Here is a 17,297-nt window from a genome sequence, read left to right on the forward strand (position 1 = left end):
CAGCACGGGTGCTGCCCTCCCTGCCCCCTGTGCGTCCCCAGGCCTCAGGCCTCTGCCGTCACCTCAGGCCCCCCGACACCTGGCTCACTATAGGCATCCAGGCTGCCCGGAGCCCCTCTCGAGACACACACAGCCTCGCCCGCCTTCACTTCTCCCTGCGCTGAGAGCCTTTGGGGCTGGCTCACAGAGGCCCCTGTCAGCCCGGAGCCAGGCCTTTCATCCTTGTTTTGTGGATGAAGATGGAGCGTCCCTCCTGGTCACGTGACCACTGGGTAGTGGAGGCAGGACATGTGCCCAGGTCCCTCAGCCTGCCTGCACCTGGGGTACCCATCTACGGGGCAACCCAGGGCACAGCGGGGAGCAGAATGTAGGCGCTCGCCTGGCTGTGCCCGGTCCCTGTCACTCACGTGTCCACCACTTCCGCCTTGGGGACAGGGCTGACTGAGAGAAGGGGTGCGGGGGCAGAGGCGGGTGGCGCCTGCACTGGGCGGCTCCCTGAAATTAAACGGCTGCCCCCTCCCCCTCCCGTCCTCCAGAAAGACCAAGCTCTGGCAGGAGCAGGGTTCCGAGGGGCCCCTCCTCACTCAGCCGACCCCTACCCCTGGGGAAGGTCGCAGGGCTCAGGCGGGGCAGCTGCTGGGGGCCCCTGCCTGTCCTGCCCCCCGCCGGGCATCGCTGGCCCAGGCCTGGGCCTAGCACAAGCCCCACATTCAGCTCAGGTCCCTGCCAAGGAGGTGCTGGGGACATGGCGTTCCCCTGGTGCCCGGCCAGGCGGCTGTCCACCCTCCCTCCCCCGTGGACGCTTTCAGCAGCAGCAGCTGAGTTCTCGGGCTCTGCCCATCCCAAGACACACACTGCCCGCCCCCCGGGTCCCTGGGCCAGCCCTGCCGGCCTGCCAGTGACAGAGGGGATGGAGGCAGGCCGCCTTTCTGGAAGGTGGGGGCCAGAGCTCTGTACGGCGAGCGCCTGGCCCCTGCTGACCCACCTGAGCTGGATGGGGCAGTGGTTCCAGGTCACCTGCCTTCCTCTGGGTCTGGCTGGGGCCCGGTCTCAGGCCTGACCCAGTCTGATGCGGCTCTGCCCGCTGGACCGGGCACAGCCAGGCGAGTGCCTCCATTCTGCTCCCCCCTGTGCCCTGGGTTGCCCCATAGATGGGTACCCTACCTTGCAGGGCACACTGAATGTCTGGCACTGAGCGCCAGCGTGTGGCTGTCCCCAGGCAGCTGTGGTCCCTCTCTTACTCAGGGAGACGGGCAGCACCCTCCCCGGGCGGTCTCGCTGGCTCCGCGGCCCGGCACGGGCCTCCTCCCTCCGCCCGCCCGCTCTCCTGGCAGCGAACGCGGAGCCTCCTGGGCCCAAGCTCGCACTAGGGACCGGCCTTCCCAGAGCCCTCGTCCGTGAAGGCTCCCAGACCACTCCCCTGGCCTCTCCTGGCCAAGGTGGGCTTGAGCTGTCCTTCCAGGGCCCGGGAGTCGGGGCTCACCAGGACCTCAGCGGCCCTGCCAGGCCAGAGGTGGACGTGGAGGGCATGGGGTGGGGCCACTAGACCTGGACGGCAGAGTCGGGACCTGGCCCAAGGCTCACATGGGTCAGCGGGCCCCACCTCTGTGCGGAAGGCTCACGGGAGATTGGAGAGTCCCAGCTGGAACCTGCCAAGGGGCCCCAGGGGGAGAGGCCTTTGTCACTCCCAGGGCCAGCTGGGAGGCAAAGAGTGGTGGTCACCGGGACAGGGCGCTGGGGAGAATGGCTGCATTCGGGCTGTTGTCCTGGAGGATAAGGGGGTGTCATTACATAATCACCCAACGAAAGCAAGAGAGTTGGGGAGGGGTGGAGAGAGAACACAGCGTGTGGTACAGCTGGGCGCCAAGGGGCCGCCCACTCCTACAGCCCCCCGGGAGGTGACCCTGGGCACAGAGGCGAGTCCACAGCGGTGGCCAGAAAGCGAACTTTCTGTCAGAAAACTGCCCCGCTGGTGACCCAGCCTGTCCCCCTCAGCCACGGCGAGGGGACGTTCGGGCTCACCTCAGCCCACGTAGGAAGGAGGAGCTGCTGGAGGTGGCCCCCTTGGCCCCCTGCGCCCCACAGGACCCCAGCTTGGCCGGCCCTGCCCGGGACCAGGATGCCTGCTGCAGCGGACCCTCTGGTCGTCCCTCGCTTCACGCCCAGGGGCCTCCATGTTCTCTTGGGCCCCAAACACTTATGGGGTGCTGCCTGAGCCTCCAAGATCCCCTGCTCCCCTTCAGCTCCGAGCACGGGCCAAGCGGGGCCTCGAGCGAGACTCCGGATAGTAATTCCTAATTAAACAGAGAGCGAAACGGGGCTGTGGAGCGAGTTCTTAAACCGCTCGGGTTTGGAAAAACAAACGACCCGTCAGCACCACTTCCGCCGAGGACACACGGCCCCAAAACGGGACGGAGGGCGCCGGCAGCGGACGCGGAGCCTCCTTCTCCGCGGTGAGCGGGTGGAGCGGCCGCCCGGCTGATTTATCTGCGCGAGCGCCCGCAGTACTTCGGATTAATAAACATATTTAATAAAGGATCAAGATGGTTTATCTGTAATGCAAAGAGAATCACATTGCCCATATTTTTATTACCGAGAAATTGGAAGCGGGAAGAAATAATGATACGAGCCACTGTATAAATGACAGAAATGCCCATTCCGGGTACGTGCTCCCCGCTGCGATCCCACTCAGCCCTATAAACATAATCTATCCGCACGTCTCTTCCGGCCCACTCCGGAGTCTGCTCTGCACTGTGGAGTTTCATACCACTCTGCTCTCAGCAGCGCAGGCAAGTGATTAAATAAGAAATAAATTCGGCTGTCATTGCATTTAAAACCAAATCAAGGACCATTTCTTACCCCAAATGAACCAGCTCCCCTTCCCTGCCCGTAAGTAGGCCGCTGTTTGCTGAGCCATTTAGAAACGTGTATATAGTCAGCTCGGTGCATAATGCTGCTACTATAACATCATCTTTATGGGGCTGCCGCACAGAGCTGCCGAGGGAACCCATAAACAGCACATGGCTTTTTAATTTAAAGTTATAGGTGTGAGACGCTGCAGCCCCGTCTCAGATCCATCTGACTCTCGTTGGCGGAACCCACAGCAAGATGCAGGGACCGCTGCCCTGGCACCCCCTTTCTCCCCCCCCCCCGCCCCCCGCCACCTGCTTCCGCGGGGAGGAGGGGCTGAGGGGGAGCTGAGTGGGCCTGCCCGAGCCGTAAGCCCGCCCTGCCGGGCAGGGGCGGCGGCATGGCCTGGGGGAGGCACCCTGGCACAGGGGCTGCGGGCTCGCCTCCAGGCGGGAGGTGCAGAGATGTGAGCGCAAAGAGCCCACCCAAGCCTGCGTGACTTCCTCCCCTCCGTCGGTGTCTCCAGGCTCAGGCAGTGGCTGGGAAGCAGGTGGGGGCTGGAGGAGACAGACAGAGGGATGGAGGAGCTGGAACTCGGGCCTGCCGCGTGATGGCCTGCCGCACACGATGGCCCGTCCGTAGTGGCCTCTGCGGTGCTCGGCCAGCCCTCCTGAGAAGGCAGGGCGTCAAAGTTCCCCGCAAGAACAGATCGACAGGGTTTAGCATTCAAAGGGGTCAGGTGTCAGGAGAGGCTGGACTCCGTAACCCTGGTGTCCAACCCTGGACCACACCGGAGAAGCCACGAGAGGGTGACTGGAACTCGCCTCAGGTGGGCGCGTCCCTCGCCTACTCCCAGGGCTGGAGAACGTGTCAAAAGCCTGGCCAGGAGCAGGTATTCCCCACACCCCATGGCCCAGGGCTGTCCTCTTCATCCTGGGTCCCTCAGGCCAGCCTTCGGGCCTGCACCTGACTCCTCGACTCGAAGCTTCTCCCCACTCAGGCAGCCGGGGCGGAGACTCCACGAGTGTGTCTGTCTTCTGCAATCGTGCAGCGGGCTGGATGCTGCTTTTAAAGTGGGCCAGCAGACGCTCGCTCATGCCCCTTCCTCCTGCCACCCCGGGTCCCTGCAGAGAGGCACTGGGGGATGGGGAGGAGTGGCCAGGGCCCAGGAAGTCCGAAGTCCCATGTAGCCCCATCTCCAGCCTCTAGGGCCCTCCGAGCTGTGGTTGGAGCAGTGTCCCCTGTCCTAGCCGCTGCCAGCAGCTGGTAAGAGGGAGAAGACTCTGAGAGAGACGCCAGGCTGGGGGACTAAGGCCCAGGCAGGGGTGGAGCCTGGCTTCGGGGTCAGGCCACACTAGAGCAAAGGCAGGCCTTGCCCGCCACGACCTTGAGCCCAGCACAGCACCTTGGCTTCTGAGTCCGGCCCTGCAAAGCAGAGCTGCAGGGAGAACTCGCTGCTGTGCTGGTGGCCGCCGGGGAGCACGTGCCACGTGGTGGCCAAGCAGGACCTCGGGGCCTGGAGACGGGCAGAGGCGCCACCCAGGGTGGCCACCAGCCTGCAGCTACCCCGCGTGCCCTGTGGGACAGCAGGGCCCCCAGAGCTCCGGGTCATTGGCCCGGCCTTGACAGAGGCCCCAGCCACATCTCTGACCTCTGACTCTGGCTCCAACAGCCATGACCTCTGACCCCACACCAGACTGAGCCTCACACTCCACTGGACCATCCCTCACATTTGCCGAGCTGCCGGACATGCTGTCACTGGAGGGTCTGTGGAGCTGTGCCCACCTCTGACCCTCACCGGACACCATCCACCACCCGGGGCTCAGGCACCTGTCCCTGCGGGACTGGACGCCAGGTGGAGTCCTGGGCTGGGGCCGTCCATCTGGCAAGCGTCCAGTGCGTGTCTGCGGCTGCGTTGGCCAACGGCATAAAGGTCAATGTCACCCCCTCGTTAATGGCTCAATGTGCTATGACATGCAATACAAACTTAAAAATGGATCACCTCGCCTTCCGCAGCGTCTGCGCTTCCCCTGGAAGGAAGTATGGCCGTCAGCATCGTGGTAAAGCCCATGCTTGTTAGACTGTGTCAGACCAAACTTCTCTTGTTCTCTCACGATTTTACACCCTCCTCTCTCACAGAGATCTCCTTTATGTGTGTTCTGGCCCTAAGGTTTTAAATGCTCAAAGGACCATGGGCTCATCTTCCGCCCGGGGCTGCGTCTGCAGGCGTAGGGCGGGCCACAGGGACACGACCCACACCCCTGAACAGCTCCTGCCCGGCGCGGGCCGCCGCGGGCTCAGACCCCTGCAGGCCACCACAGCTCGTCCTCCGTTCCACCCACCACTGGGCAGAACCTCGCTCTGTCCCTCAGCCCCAGGAGACAGGGGCGGGGGGCATCTGATGGTGGAGAAAGTGAGCCCCCAGCAGGGCTTCTAATGTTAGAGCCCCAAATCCGCCAGGCCCAGGAGCAGCCGTGGATGCCAACATGTCCCGTCCGTGTGCGCGCGTGCCCTCGCACGCGGGCTGGGGGCACAGCACCCCGGGGACTGTCCACATGCTCTCAGCCCTTGAGCCCCAGGCCAGCCCAGCGGCCAGGCTGCCTGCAGCTCTCCCAGCCCCCACTCTGCCCGGCAGCCCCCAAATGCAGTGAGAAGGACCCCCAGGGTGTGGAGGGTCGGAGCTGCTCCCAGGCCCCTCCTGAAACAGGTCGGTTTTATCCCGCCTGAGAACAATAAACAAATCACCCTCTGACAATAATTGGGATGAAGAGACACTTAATTACGAGGCCGTGAGACACGGTGAGATCGTTTGAGTTACAGTGGCAGCCCCGACTTGAAGGCTGAGCCTGGGAGCTGCTCGGAGGCTGGGGGCTCCAGTCACCAGCACGGGGGCGGGGCCCGGTGCCCTAAATTCCTTCCTCCCACCGAGGATGGTCTGAGCTGCAGGGGAGCTGGTGGAGCCGCTCTGGTCCGGCCAGAGGCTACCCTGCCCACGCGCCCCAGGGGCTCGAGTCAGAGCCTTACACTGACAGGGGCCCAACCTAGTGGTGCTGACACCCTTCCCGAAAGGACTTGTGATCCTGAACAGCCGCCGGGGCTGGGGGGTGGGGACCGTGGAGGGCAGACCTGGGCTAAGTGAAGCAGCTTGGGCATTGGCTCAGGGTCAACCTCAAGAGGTGGCCCGTCCCCAGGGCCCAGTGACACTGCTCCCTCCCGAAGCCCCTTAACTATCCCCAAAGTCCCGTGGTGGCTCCTAGGGTGCCTGTGCTCTGTGGGGTTCTGGATCCCCCCTGGGTCCCGAGGGCCTTGGGGGCCGCAGAGGCTGCTGGGGGGAGCAGGCGGGAGCCCGGTGGCCAGGCCGCAGGCCTCGGGGCGCTCAGGGACAGCCCTCGCGGGCCGGCTCCGAGGGAGGCCGCACGGAGCCCTGTGCCAGGCCGGGCAGCTTGTGCGACGCCTTCGAGCCAAGCTGGCGGAGGCACTTGGCAGCAAGCAGCCGAGCGGGAAGGGATGTTTGCAGACTGCGGGCGACAGCTTCCCAGCCGAGACCGCGCAGGTTAAACACAACAAGTGAGCAGCCACGGCCGGCCCGGCGGGGAGAGGGAGCGGCGGGCGCCTGCCTGGCCCCCGGCTCTGGGCCTGGCCCGGGGCCCCCTCTGGCTCCCCCGTCCTCATCTGGGGATGGTGAGCAGAGATGAGCAGAGGGCCCCAGGGGCGATCTGAGGGTCGGGCCCGGAGCCCTGTGGTGGGGTTCCTGCTCTAGCCACGCCCCCAGGGGACTGCAGGCTGCCCCTGCGGGCCGGCCTCACTGGGGTGGGCCAGCGCCAGCCCTCTGGGCCTCCGTGCCCGCCTGGCCCCCACTCTGTGGCAGCCCCCATCACCCTGCGTAGGCGGTGGGCGCCCGCTGCCCACCTGTCTCCCACGGAGGGCGGGCCTGGGTGCTGCAGGCTCTCCGAGTGTTTGAGCTGACAGGGGCGTGTGTGTCCAGCCCAGCCAGGACGCAGGAGCCACATGGGCACAAGCCTCAGTGTACAGAGGGGACCTCAGCACGGGTGGGGGGCACCTCAAACCCGTGGAGCTCGGCGGGCGGCCTGGAGGGAGGGGTGACTCCAGTGTGGGGTGGGGGATGGCGTGGGCAGGGTTGGCGTGGGAAGGACGGGGCAGGGCTGGCTTCATCATGGCCTGTTTCCCGGGCCACAAGCAGGCTCAGCAGTGACCACGGGCCCATCCTCGTTCCCAGCCTGCCGGCTCTCAGCTCTTAAAAGGGCTGCATCCCCTGCCCCCAGCCTCGCTCCGCCCCTGCCCCGGGGGCCTACAGAGCCCACGGCTCAGAGGCAGCAGGCAGCTGCTACCATGGGAGGAAGTGCAGCCCTCTGGGAGGGGTTGGGGGACCCTGGGGGGGAGCCCTGCAGAGAGAAGCCGTGTGGGTTGCTGGGAGGACTCACTGAGTCAAGGCCCCCACCCCAGGCACGGGAGCGCTTTATTATTTGTTGTCATTATTCTTTTTTTAATTTAGGAAAAGCAGTGGCATCCTAGATGCGAGGAGTTGCTTTGTAGAGAGAACTGGCCTTGGCCTTGGGGGGTGCAGAGTGGTGTCCGAAGGGCCTGGGGCTGTGGCCTCCTCAGGAGCAGGCAGGCAGCCCCCACCCCACCCTCAGTGTCAGACGCGCAGATGCCCCGTCCTGCTGGACACCCAACACCCCGAGATGGAGGTGCTGACCCCTGTGCTTCTCCTTCGGCCTCTCAGTTTCAGGGTGCCCCTCCCCCGCCCTGAGGCCTCAGAGGCCCCGCCTGCTTTCCCAGGCTCCCAGCAGCCCTGAGCATGGCCTGGACCCTGCACTTGCACTTGGGGGTGGGGCATGGGGCAGGGTGGGGAGACTGGTGCCCATGCGGTCCCTCCGTTCCCACTGGGTTCTCCTGGGCCCCAACTCTAGTCTCTTCTGTACCTCTATGGGTCCTCGCCATCCCCCAAGCAAAGCAGGCGAGGTGACTTCCACCGCCGTCACCAGGAATCGGACTTCCTGGGGGACACCATCCCCCCGCTTTACAAAGGAGGAAACAGGCCCAGGCCGTAGGCCGCGGCGGGCAGGGCGCCCTCCGACCCGGAGCTGGACAGGCAGACGGATGCTTAGCTCGGGCGAGTGGGAGCCACGGGGCCCAGTTCAAGTTCACGGGAAACCCACGGAGAGCCATCGAGAGGAGAAGGGACGCGTCATCACCTGGGGATGTGGCCACTGCCCTCTGGGGGAGGGTCCTGAGCCTGGCCCAGGGGACCCCCTCCCTCCGCTTCCCACTGCCCGGCTCCTTTCCCGGAGGAGGTAAACGGGGAGGGGGGCGCGGTGCGGTGCTTAGCCAGGCCCCACGCAAACCGGTGCCTTTAATGGAGGAAAACCAACCTCTGTCCTGGGAGGCCTGGCTGCAGGCCCCAGGTAGGTCGAGCACCCCCAGACCCTGCCCAGCCTGGCCAGGTGCCTATAGGGTGGTGGCTGGAGCTCAGACCCCATTGTCCAGGCCGCCCACTGAGGCCACTCAGCTCCCCAAGAAGCAGGTGATGATGTCCACACTTAGGGCCACGTGGATTGATTATTAATAGTACGCCTGCCCATTACGGGACTGAGCAAGGGCACTGGTCTGTGGGGGCCGCTTTCCGCCAGTCTGGGGACCTGGGGCTCCCGCTTCTGTCTCGGGAGGAACAAAGTGACTAGATATATTGCGGCCACAAGAGATCATCATGCACTTAGCATCTTCCGGCCCCTGGTTTGGGGCTGCTGGGGGCTGAGACGGGTTGATTGGCAGGGCTGTGGGGGGTGAGCCTGCTCCTGGAATCACCCTTTCCCAACCCCCACCGGGTGGGCGGGTCTGTTGGGAGGGGAGGGGTCCAGCAGAGGAAGCTACTGCTCCTTTCAGGGGTTTTCCTCACCAGGCCCCGCCTTCCCTCCCCCTTCCCTCCCCCAGCCCCTCAAAACCAGCACCACCATCCGCACCAGGCACCACCCGATCAGACCAGTCCTTTCCCTCTCTGAGCCTCAGCTTCCTTTCCTGCAAAGTGGACAAAGTAAGAGCGGCTTCTGGAAGATTCCATGACGCCCGCCAGGCCAGCCCCAGGATGCACCTGGCCTGCGTGGGGCTCAACCACCGGGGCTACTGTGAGCTCTGGACGGAGGGCTGAGGGACAGGGCTTCAGAAACTGAAGGTCCAGCAAGGCCGGTGGCCATGGGCCAGGGCGGGGGAGCCAGCCCGCTCCCTACACGCCCCCGACACACTCAGGTGAACTCGCGCCATCAAGAGGATGCGGGATTGGACCTCAGCGCTTGGAGAGCAGTCGATGGGTCTCTAATTTCCATACAGTAACTGTCTTATTAAATCTAAATTTAATGTGCTTTTGGAATCCTTAATTTAAAGTGTTACTGCACCCACCATCTGCTCCGCTCTCTAAATACAAACGCAGGGCACACATGACTCAGAGCAGCGGCAGGGGACCCAGGCACCGGGGTGACGGCACGGCTGTCGCTGCGGGAGCTGGCCCGCCTGCAGGTGCAGGGACCAGGCGCTCGGGGCGTCCGGCAGGAGCGGGGGACATCCCAGGCCGGATGTCTCGCCAGGGCTGAGGCTCGCTCTGGCCGGTGCACGGCGCTGACCCTGGCCTGCCATCTCTGCAGGCTGTGCCTCTGCCGAGCGCCCTTCGGAGCCCGCTCTGGGCACCTCCGGCATGGAGCCCCTCCTTGACCCCTGGCCATGGCCCAGGGTGCCCACGGAGCTTCTGCCGCCCCCCTCACTTGACACGGCCGGGGCGTCCCGCACACTCAGCATGGGTGCCTGTGGGCCCCACCACGCTCCCACCCAGGACCCTGGACGCAGAGCCCTGGGTCAGCATCTTGGCTACTCCGCCTGGTGCCAGGCGCACCCCACCCCTGCACACCGCTAACAGATGGCCTGTGTCGCAGGAGCAGGCCCGGGAGGGCCTGGGCCCAGCCTCTGCCGGGGAGATCATCGGGGAAGGCGGCAGGAGTGAGGCCCTCCTCCACGTGGGGTGAGGGCCGAGGTTCCGGGCTCACCAACTCCTGCTCTCAGCGGAGCGGGTCTGAGGCCTCCGGGGCCACGCTCTTGCACGAGCCGCAGGCCGTGGCGCCCCTCCCTCTACAGCTGCGAGGGGGCAGTGCTCCCTTTTCAGAGGAGGAGACCGAGGCTCCCAGTGGCCAGGCGGCCAGGACCGACGTGAGCCCAGGGCCTGCCCCTCCACAGGGCTCCTCTCCGCTCGACCTCCTCATCTCCTGTCACCTCCCGGGGACCTGGCGGCCGGGCCCCATTCTCCCTGGGCTCTTGGTGCAGAGTCACCGGCTAAGTGTCGGCCCTGCCCGAGCAGAACCCGCGTAGCTGGCATCAGCCGGCATTCCCTGACTGCATGTGCCGGGCACCACTGCGTCTTTGTAAACACGGCCCCAAGAGGCCCCCAAAGCCCGAGATGCCCCCAAACCCCGAGAGGCGGCATCGGCATGGCCCAGTTCATGCAGGAGGAAACGGAGGACAAGGACAGCTAAGCACGAGCCAAGGCCACTTGGCGCATGTAAGTGGCGGGGCCCCCTTTGCACCTCCCGGCAGGGCCCAGGCGGGCGCCCAGGGCAGGCCCCTGATCCTCTCCCAGGTGGCCCCGAGCAGCGGGGCCGTGAGCCACCTCTTGTCCCTGCCGCTCTCTGCTCCTCAAAGAGCCTCCTGGGTCACCCGCAGGACAGGTCGGCCCCCTCCTCAGAGCGGGGTCGAGGACGCCCCTTGCGCCATGGGCCGGACAGGCGGGCAGCACCTGGCGGCAGGGGGAGCTGCGTCACCGTGCGCTGGCCCTGGCTGAGCCCATCCAACCTGCCAACCTGGGGATGCTCGCTCCCTGGGGGGAGAGGGCCCAGGGTTGGGGCAGGTCACAGAGGCCAGTGCTGTGCGGGGACCCGGTTCAGATCCCGGTTCAGACCCAAACTCCTGAGCCTCAGCCTCCCTGTCTGGAACACAGGGCTACGGTGGGCCCGCCTCGCGGGGTCGCTGTGGTGGGGCTTCGGTGAGGCCCCCCACAGACGGGGCCTGGCAGCGGTCAGTCGGGGTTCGAGCTCACCCCAGTGATGCCCGAGGTGATGCTGCCTCCAGCACGAGGACCAGAGGACGCATGGATAGGGGTCAAAGGCCAGGCTGTCCTTGGGTGCTCTCCCACCCTGCCCTCTCCAGCCCCCTGGGGGCTCCGATGTGGGACCCTGGCTGTCCCTGCGTCTCGGTTTCTGTGGGTGCTGTCATCCGTGTAATTCCCACGTGGCTGAAGCAGCTCCCCGACTGGGCCCTCGGTCCCCTCCCAGCTCCGGCCCTCATCACTGGCCACACGCACCTGAGGGGAACCCCAGGAGCAGGGCCCAAGGTGGGAGATGGCCGCGTGTGCCTCCCCGGGGGCCTGTCACCCCACCGTCGCAGCGGGAGTCCTGCTGACACGCTGTCCCTCCCCGCTTGTCCCCGAGTGCTCAGTGTCTGGGAAGTGGAGATGGGCGCCAATCCTCTTGGACCTTGGCGGCCCCTCCCTGCCCAGGGCCCTAACCTGCTGGCCACCTGCCCACCGCTCTCCTTCCCTTGGCCGAGGGGGACCCCAGAGTGGTCCCTGTGTGGCTTCTGAGCAGACCCTGGGGCCACTGACAGACTGGACCACGCAGAGCTGTGACTAACCCGTCTCAAGCCTCCTGGCAGCGGCAGGCGGCCTGGGACCCCTTCTAGCTGGGCTGCTGCCAGCAAGGCATGGGGCGTGGGGGGCAGCTGGGACTCCCCCGCCTGCAGGCCCTGGCTGTCCTCTAGGGAATGCGATGCCTAACCAGTGGAGGTCGTGAAAACACACCACTCAGAGCTTGCCAGTCACAGCGGGAGCAGGCGTGAAGGTGGTCAACGTGGCCCCCCAGCCCCTGCCCTGCCCACCTCCCCTGCGATCCCCTGTGCTGGCCAGGCCCTCGCAGGCCTCTGCCTCCCCCAGCTGGCATCAGCAGGCCCTGCCCCAGGCTCCAGACCTGCCCCGCCCCCCGGGGCTCCAACCCTTTGTGCAGAAGGACAAAGGGCTCTGGGCAGAGCTTCTGGGTCCTGCTGACTCTGCACCCTCCTCCCAGAACAGGACAAAGGGATGAGAGGAGGGGGAGGCTGAGGGCTCCGAGCAAAGGGGCTGATGCTAACGTTCCGATGCCGCAGCCGGTTCTGTGGGAGGCTTCAAGGGCAGGGAGACCGGCCGAAGGGACAGAGCACAGGCCGGCAGGTGCCCCGCTCCCCTCCTAGACCTGCCCCAGGAGAGGGCGGGGCTGGGCAGCCATCCCGGCCGGCGACCTGGGTTCTAGCCGAGACCGACCACCCCCCCCACACACATGCACCATGGGCGGCTGATGCTGGTGAGCTGGGCTGGGGACGGCAGGGGCAGCTCTGCAAACAGGAACAGAAGCAGGAAGCTGAGAGCCACTCACCCTGGTGGATGGCGATGCGCTGGGCAGTGGACGGGGACGGGCACACCCAGTGCTCCCCAGCCCTGCCTGGGGCAGGCTCCTGCGGCATTTCGGCACGATGGGACGCTCAGGGTGACCCCAGACCAGCACACCCATTGCTGCAAGGGTCCCCGAGGCAGGGGCCATTTTGGAAACCATGTCCACCCACTTTAGACTTTGTACCTGGTCCGTGCTGGGGACATCGCCGTGAGACAGCCCTACAGACCCCTGCCTGATAAACAAGAGAGCGAACAAATCCTGGCTCAGGCAGGGAAGGTGCTATGAGGCCTGGGAAATGGGGAGCAACCGGGGGTGCTATTAGAAGGTCAGAGGTGGCCGCTCCAGACAAGACCCTCACAGACCAGAAGGAAGCCAGGCCCCGTCACGTAGGTGTCCAGGTCTGGGAAGCCAGTACGAGGGCTGGAGCCCTGACCTGACCCATGTCCACCAAACGCTGATGCGAAGCCGCTCCTGCCTGGGGCCCAGGGCGAGCTCGAGGGGGTCCCTGTGGAACCTGCACAGGAGAGGGGGCCTGGGTGCCAGGCCTGAGTCCGAGGCCCCAGCCCCTGGATGGCCTGGGGGGACACTTCAAGAGACAATTGGTAAATGGAGTGGACGGGCCCTGCTCCACCTACATGCAATTTCCCCTACGTCCACCTGGGGGCAGGCCTGGCCCAGCAGGTGCAGGGGCGTGGAGCAAGGTATCTGCACACCTGGTGGAGGGCAAGCAGGTGAGCCAAGTGAGGTAGCTTTTCCAGTCGCAGACAATAAGAAGAGCCCCTCTCCCAAGCACATGAGCCTTAGGACCTCCTGCCCACCAACCCCCCTGGGGGAGGGTGGACAGTGGGCAGTGAGACTGGGGATGGCCCCTCCCTGTACCGAGGATCCTGGTTCCCAAGGACATCAGGACGGTTGGTCACCCTGCCCCCAACAGCCCCCCACCCCGGTCCCTCTCCCGCCCCTCCCCCAACACCACTGTCTGAGCAAAAGTGTAGGCACCTTGAGTTTGAACTGACTTTATTATTCTGTAAATGTGAATTTTACAAAGCGCTTTACAACGAACTGATCACACCCTTTTGTCTCTTTGCAACGAATTTCCACCTTACGAAGCAGTGGCTCTAAGCGCCAGGAGCCCTGTTTCCTGGTTGCTGGCGGACGCTCCTGTAGGTCGAGTTACTGCTACAGCGTCAGCCGCAGCTAAGAAGCGACAGTCTGGACTCTGCCGAGTAGCAGCACAGAGTGAGGACGCAGGAAGGACAAAGGTTTCCTCCTTCTTCGAAACACAAAACAAAACAAAACGAAACAAAAGCTTCTGCGGCTGAAATCGAACTCAGTGGTGTGAGACCAACCTTTACACAGCACAGGAACAGTTTCTTTACTTTATTTGAGTTTTAACAGTCGTGAGTTACAGTACTACCTAACCCCTCACCCGACTCCACAACCGTCTCCTTCGAAAAGTCTCGAGTCTCCAAACATTCCGTCCAGAGGACAAATGGTCTATTTGTGCCCAGTGCCATCCAAATGTTCAAGTCAAAAATATTTATACGTTTTATACGTAGTTCTTTTTTTTTTTTTTTTTTTTTTTTTTGTCTGCTAAAAATAGTATTGCAAGTTTTGGCTTCTGTTGACAGAAAAATTACAATCATGTGCAAAATGCTAACAACGAAGCAACTGATCAGAATTCGAGCAGGTTGTCCAATCTGAATGCTTTAGATTCTGCATAATTTTCCTTTTCGCTTTTTTTCTCCCCAAAGAAACACAACAAGCAAACAAACAAAAACCCCAAACCTTTGCCACATGAGAAACATCTTGTACCAAGCCCTAACGGTCCCGCGTCTCCGGCGGGTGACACGCTCGGAGCCGGCTGGCTGACACGACAATGGATTTAGGCAGCAGCAACATTCTGAAACAGTAGTTAAAGCTCAAGACACCTACGAAGTCTGGGTTCTGCGGGCGGGGTTTACTGCCGGGCAGAGGCGAGCAGGCTTCTCGGAGCTCTGAGTTGGTTAATGGGCAATTGGCCTTTTTCTATTGCGGCAAGATATTTCCATAAAAATAACCTGTCTGGGGGCAATCTGAGCAGTAAACGTTGGGGGTGGCACTGGGCCGGGGGCTAGGACGTTCCTGCTGGCGAGGGCCGGGCGCACCGGAGTCCCTGCAGAGCACGGGCCGCCCCTCCGTCGGCCCCCCAACCCCCGCTCGCAACGAGTGTTCCCGGAGCCCCTGCCCGCGGCCGCCCAGCATCCGGGAGGCCGGAAGGGGCTGCGGGCTGCACGCCCGCCCCGCAGTCTCTGGCCCTCGCCGCTCGTCCGCAGCTGCGTCCACCTTCGGGGGGGCAAGGCGAGACGACCGAGTCCACTGCAAAGTGAGGCGACCACAGAGAACTCTGGGCGAGGCCAGACACAGTGCAGGAAACGGGACAGGATTCAAGTGCCGAGGCCCGCCGGCCGGGTGGCGGGCCCCACCCGAGCTCACAGTATGTCACCTCTCTGGCCCCTTCCGAGGGACCGTTTGCCCTCCGTCCCAGCCGCCACCTGCAGCACCTCCCACGCCACAGGGAGGGCAGAGCGCGGGGGCGGCGGCTGGATCGGGGCCGGTGCCACGTCAGCCCCGACGCGGTCCAGTCCCTCCTCTCCTCCTTGAAAAGGCGCTGCTACGACTTAGCTCTAATAGGCTCTATGTAGTATATGTGTATTGCTAACGGTCAAGCTTAGGAATAAAGGTGCAGACATCTCATAAATACTGAGTGGCTCGTCTCTCCTTCTACGGGGTCTGGGTGTCGGGATCGTGCTGGCGGGGCGGGAATTAGTCGTCTTGTAAACAGAGGAGGGGGAGGGTCCGCTTTTCTTAATTGGTTTTCCTTGGGAAAAATGATCAAAAGATGCTAAGGCACTCTGGAAGGTCCCTCCGAGCCCAGGGCGCCGCCCGCCTGCCCACCCGCCCCAGGGGGCCGGGCATCCAGGACGCGGAGGGACGCCCCGGCAGATACAATCGTCAGCCATGCCCGCCTGCAAACACTCCGGACCCACGTCCACCGCGGGACACATTAGTGCAAAACGCTCGGCCTGGCCCGCCGTGGGCACAGGGCGAGCTCAGGACCATTCACATGTAACGGTTCAAGTCTCACTCACAGCTCGCTTTCCCCATCCAGCAACGACACAGACAGCGATCGGGAACCATCGGGCAGAGGTCACGGGACGTTGTGCTGGCCTGAGCCGCGGTCAGGCCTCTGTGCGGCCACCGCCGCCTCCGCCGGGCCAGCGGCACCCCTCTCTGTCCCAGACCCTGGTAGAGGGCCATGCCCACTTTGGAGGGGACGAGAGAGAGGAGCAGAGAGAAAGAAGACAGAAGAAAGACAAGACAGAAAGAAGACAAGAAGAAAGACAGAAGACAAGAGACAGAGAAAGACAGAAGAAAGACAGAAGGAACAGAACAGAAGAGAAGAGACAAGACAGAGAAAGACAAGAGACAAGAGACAGAGAACAAAGTAGAAGAAGAAGATGAACAGAAAGAAGACAAGAGAAGAAGAAAGAGAGAGAAAGTCCTTCTGTCAACAGCCAGGACAGGTGGGCCCGTCTCCGGAAGGTCCCCAGAAATGGTCAAATTAAAGTGCAAATTTGGGTGGGGGGAGCAGATAAAGGGACACTCTAGAGGGGAGATGAGCAGGGGTCAGTCTCACCTGCCAACACAGCCACTGCCCTGTGGCCATCCGGGGGCGCTAGGGGAGTGGCCTCCTCCGGATGCTGGAGGGACTTGGTCCCGGTCCCTAGTGAGCGGTGGGCCCCGGGCCCACGACAGGGGAGGGAAGACAGGGAGAGATCCGCCTTGGACCAGGGGGTCAGTCTGAAGCCCCCACGGGAGCTGTGGCCCTTGGTGCCCAGGACCATGGTGCCCGGCCCGCGTGCAGGCGTGGGCGGTCCAGGGGCTGAGAGGGGCTCCCCAGGCCCGCCTGCACCTGCCCACCCACAGCCCCCTTTCCAGCTGTCAGATCTGTCTGCAGGGCGGGCACACGTCTGGCCCGGCTGGAGGGGGCCCAGGAAGCTGTGCGCAGGCGGGGACGCTGCCCCAGCCTGCCCCACAGGAAGGGCGGCGGGTGGCAGGAAAGAGGAACCCAGTGGGAAGGAGCCTAACTGCTCCCCCAGTCTGTGCCTCGCTGGACCCCACAAAGGCCCTGCACCTGGGGAGGCTCAGCTCTGTGGGTCCTGGGCGGGGCCGAACCCCACCTGTCCAGCCCGTGGGCACATACAGGCAGAGCGCTGGGGACAGAGGCACCACGCAAGAGATCCCCTCAGGTCTGGGAGAGGAGGGGTGTCCCAGCCACGCCTGGGGGCTTCCTGTGACGTGGGAGGGCCACAGCCCCTGGACGAGAACACAGCCGCTGGGCGAGAGGCTCTACGAGCACTTCGGGCAGCCTGTGGCCGCCCCCACCCCAAAACCAGCAATAAAACTCGAGGGAACATTCCAGCCTCAGACCCACTCACAGCTGGGATGGGCCTCCCTGACTGCGCCTCCGTTACGCTCCAGGGCCTTGCACCTGCTGCCCCTGGGCACCCCGCACACTGCCCAGCTCAGGCTTGTGCCCACTGCCCGCCTGTGGCTCAGAGCACACGTGGGGAGCCCCCACTCCAGCCCGGCCCGGACCCTGCCCTCCACCAAGCAGCCCCTCCGACCTCCGTTGGCCCAGCGGCCTCCACCTGGTCACACACGCTAGCCATACCTCCCGGGGCCTCTGCTCCCAATGGCAGGTCAGAGGAACCTGGCCCGGGGTGGGGGGACATGGTATACAGAAGGCCTGACCCCAAGTCACAACGGGGACGCCAACCCTAATTTTTTGCTCTTTTGGGTCTGAAAGTCTCCAAACCAGGTGTGACCTAGACCTGAATTGGGATGAGAACAAATGAACAAACACACACAATCCCGACGAGGCCGAGGCACGCGGGGTGGCGGCCGCACCCCGCTGGACTGCGG

The 17,297-nt window shown here is 64.0% G+C and overlaps 1 protein-coding gene across 1 annotated transcript; it reads left to right on the forward strand.

Moving 5' to 3' along the window:
* Positions 1-7,725: 7,725 nt before the first annotated feature.
* LOC120599838 (collagen alpha-1(I) chain-like) lies at positions 7,726-9,596 on the forward strand. Its single transcript, XM_039859040.1, has 2 exons — positions 7,726-8,165; positions 8,803-9,596. Exons 1-2 carry the CDS (start codon positions 7,735-7,737, stop codon positions 9,014-9,016), a joined length of 645 nt encoding a protein of 214 aa, XP_039714974.1. The 5' UTR covers positions 7,726-7,734; the 3' UTR covers positions 9,017-9,596.
* The last annotated feature ends 7,701 nt before the right edge of the window (positions 9,597-17,297 follow it).

This window comes from Pteropus medius, unplaced genomic scaffold (assembly GCF_902729225.1).
Source record: "Pteropus medius unplaced genomic scaffold, Ma_sr-lr_union100, whole genome shotgun sequence".
Classification (NCBI taxonomy): domain Eukaryota; kingdom Metazoa; phylum Chordata; class Mammalia; order Chiroptera; family Pteropodidae; genus Pteropus; species Pteropus medius.

Excerpts from the sequence above, each read along its gene's own strand:
- LOC120599838 (XM_039859040.1), top strand. The coding sequence starts at position 7,735 with ATGCGGTCCCTCCGTTCCCACTGGGTTCTCCTGGGCCCCAACTCTAGT. Across the intron at positions 8,166-8,802 it reads CGGCTCCTTTCCCGGAGGAG|CCCCTCAAAACCAGCACCAC; the intron begins GTAAACGGGGAG and ends TCCCTCCCCCAG.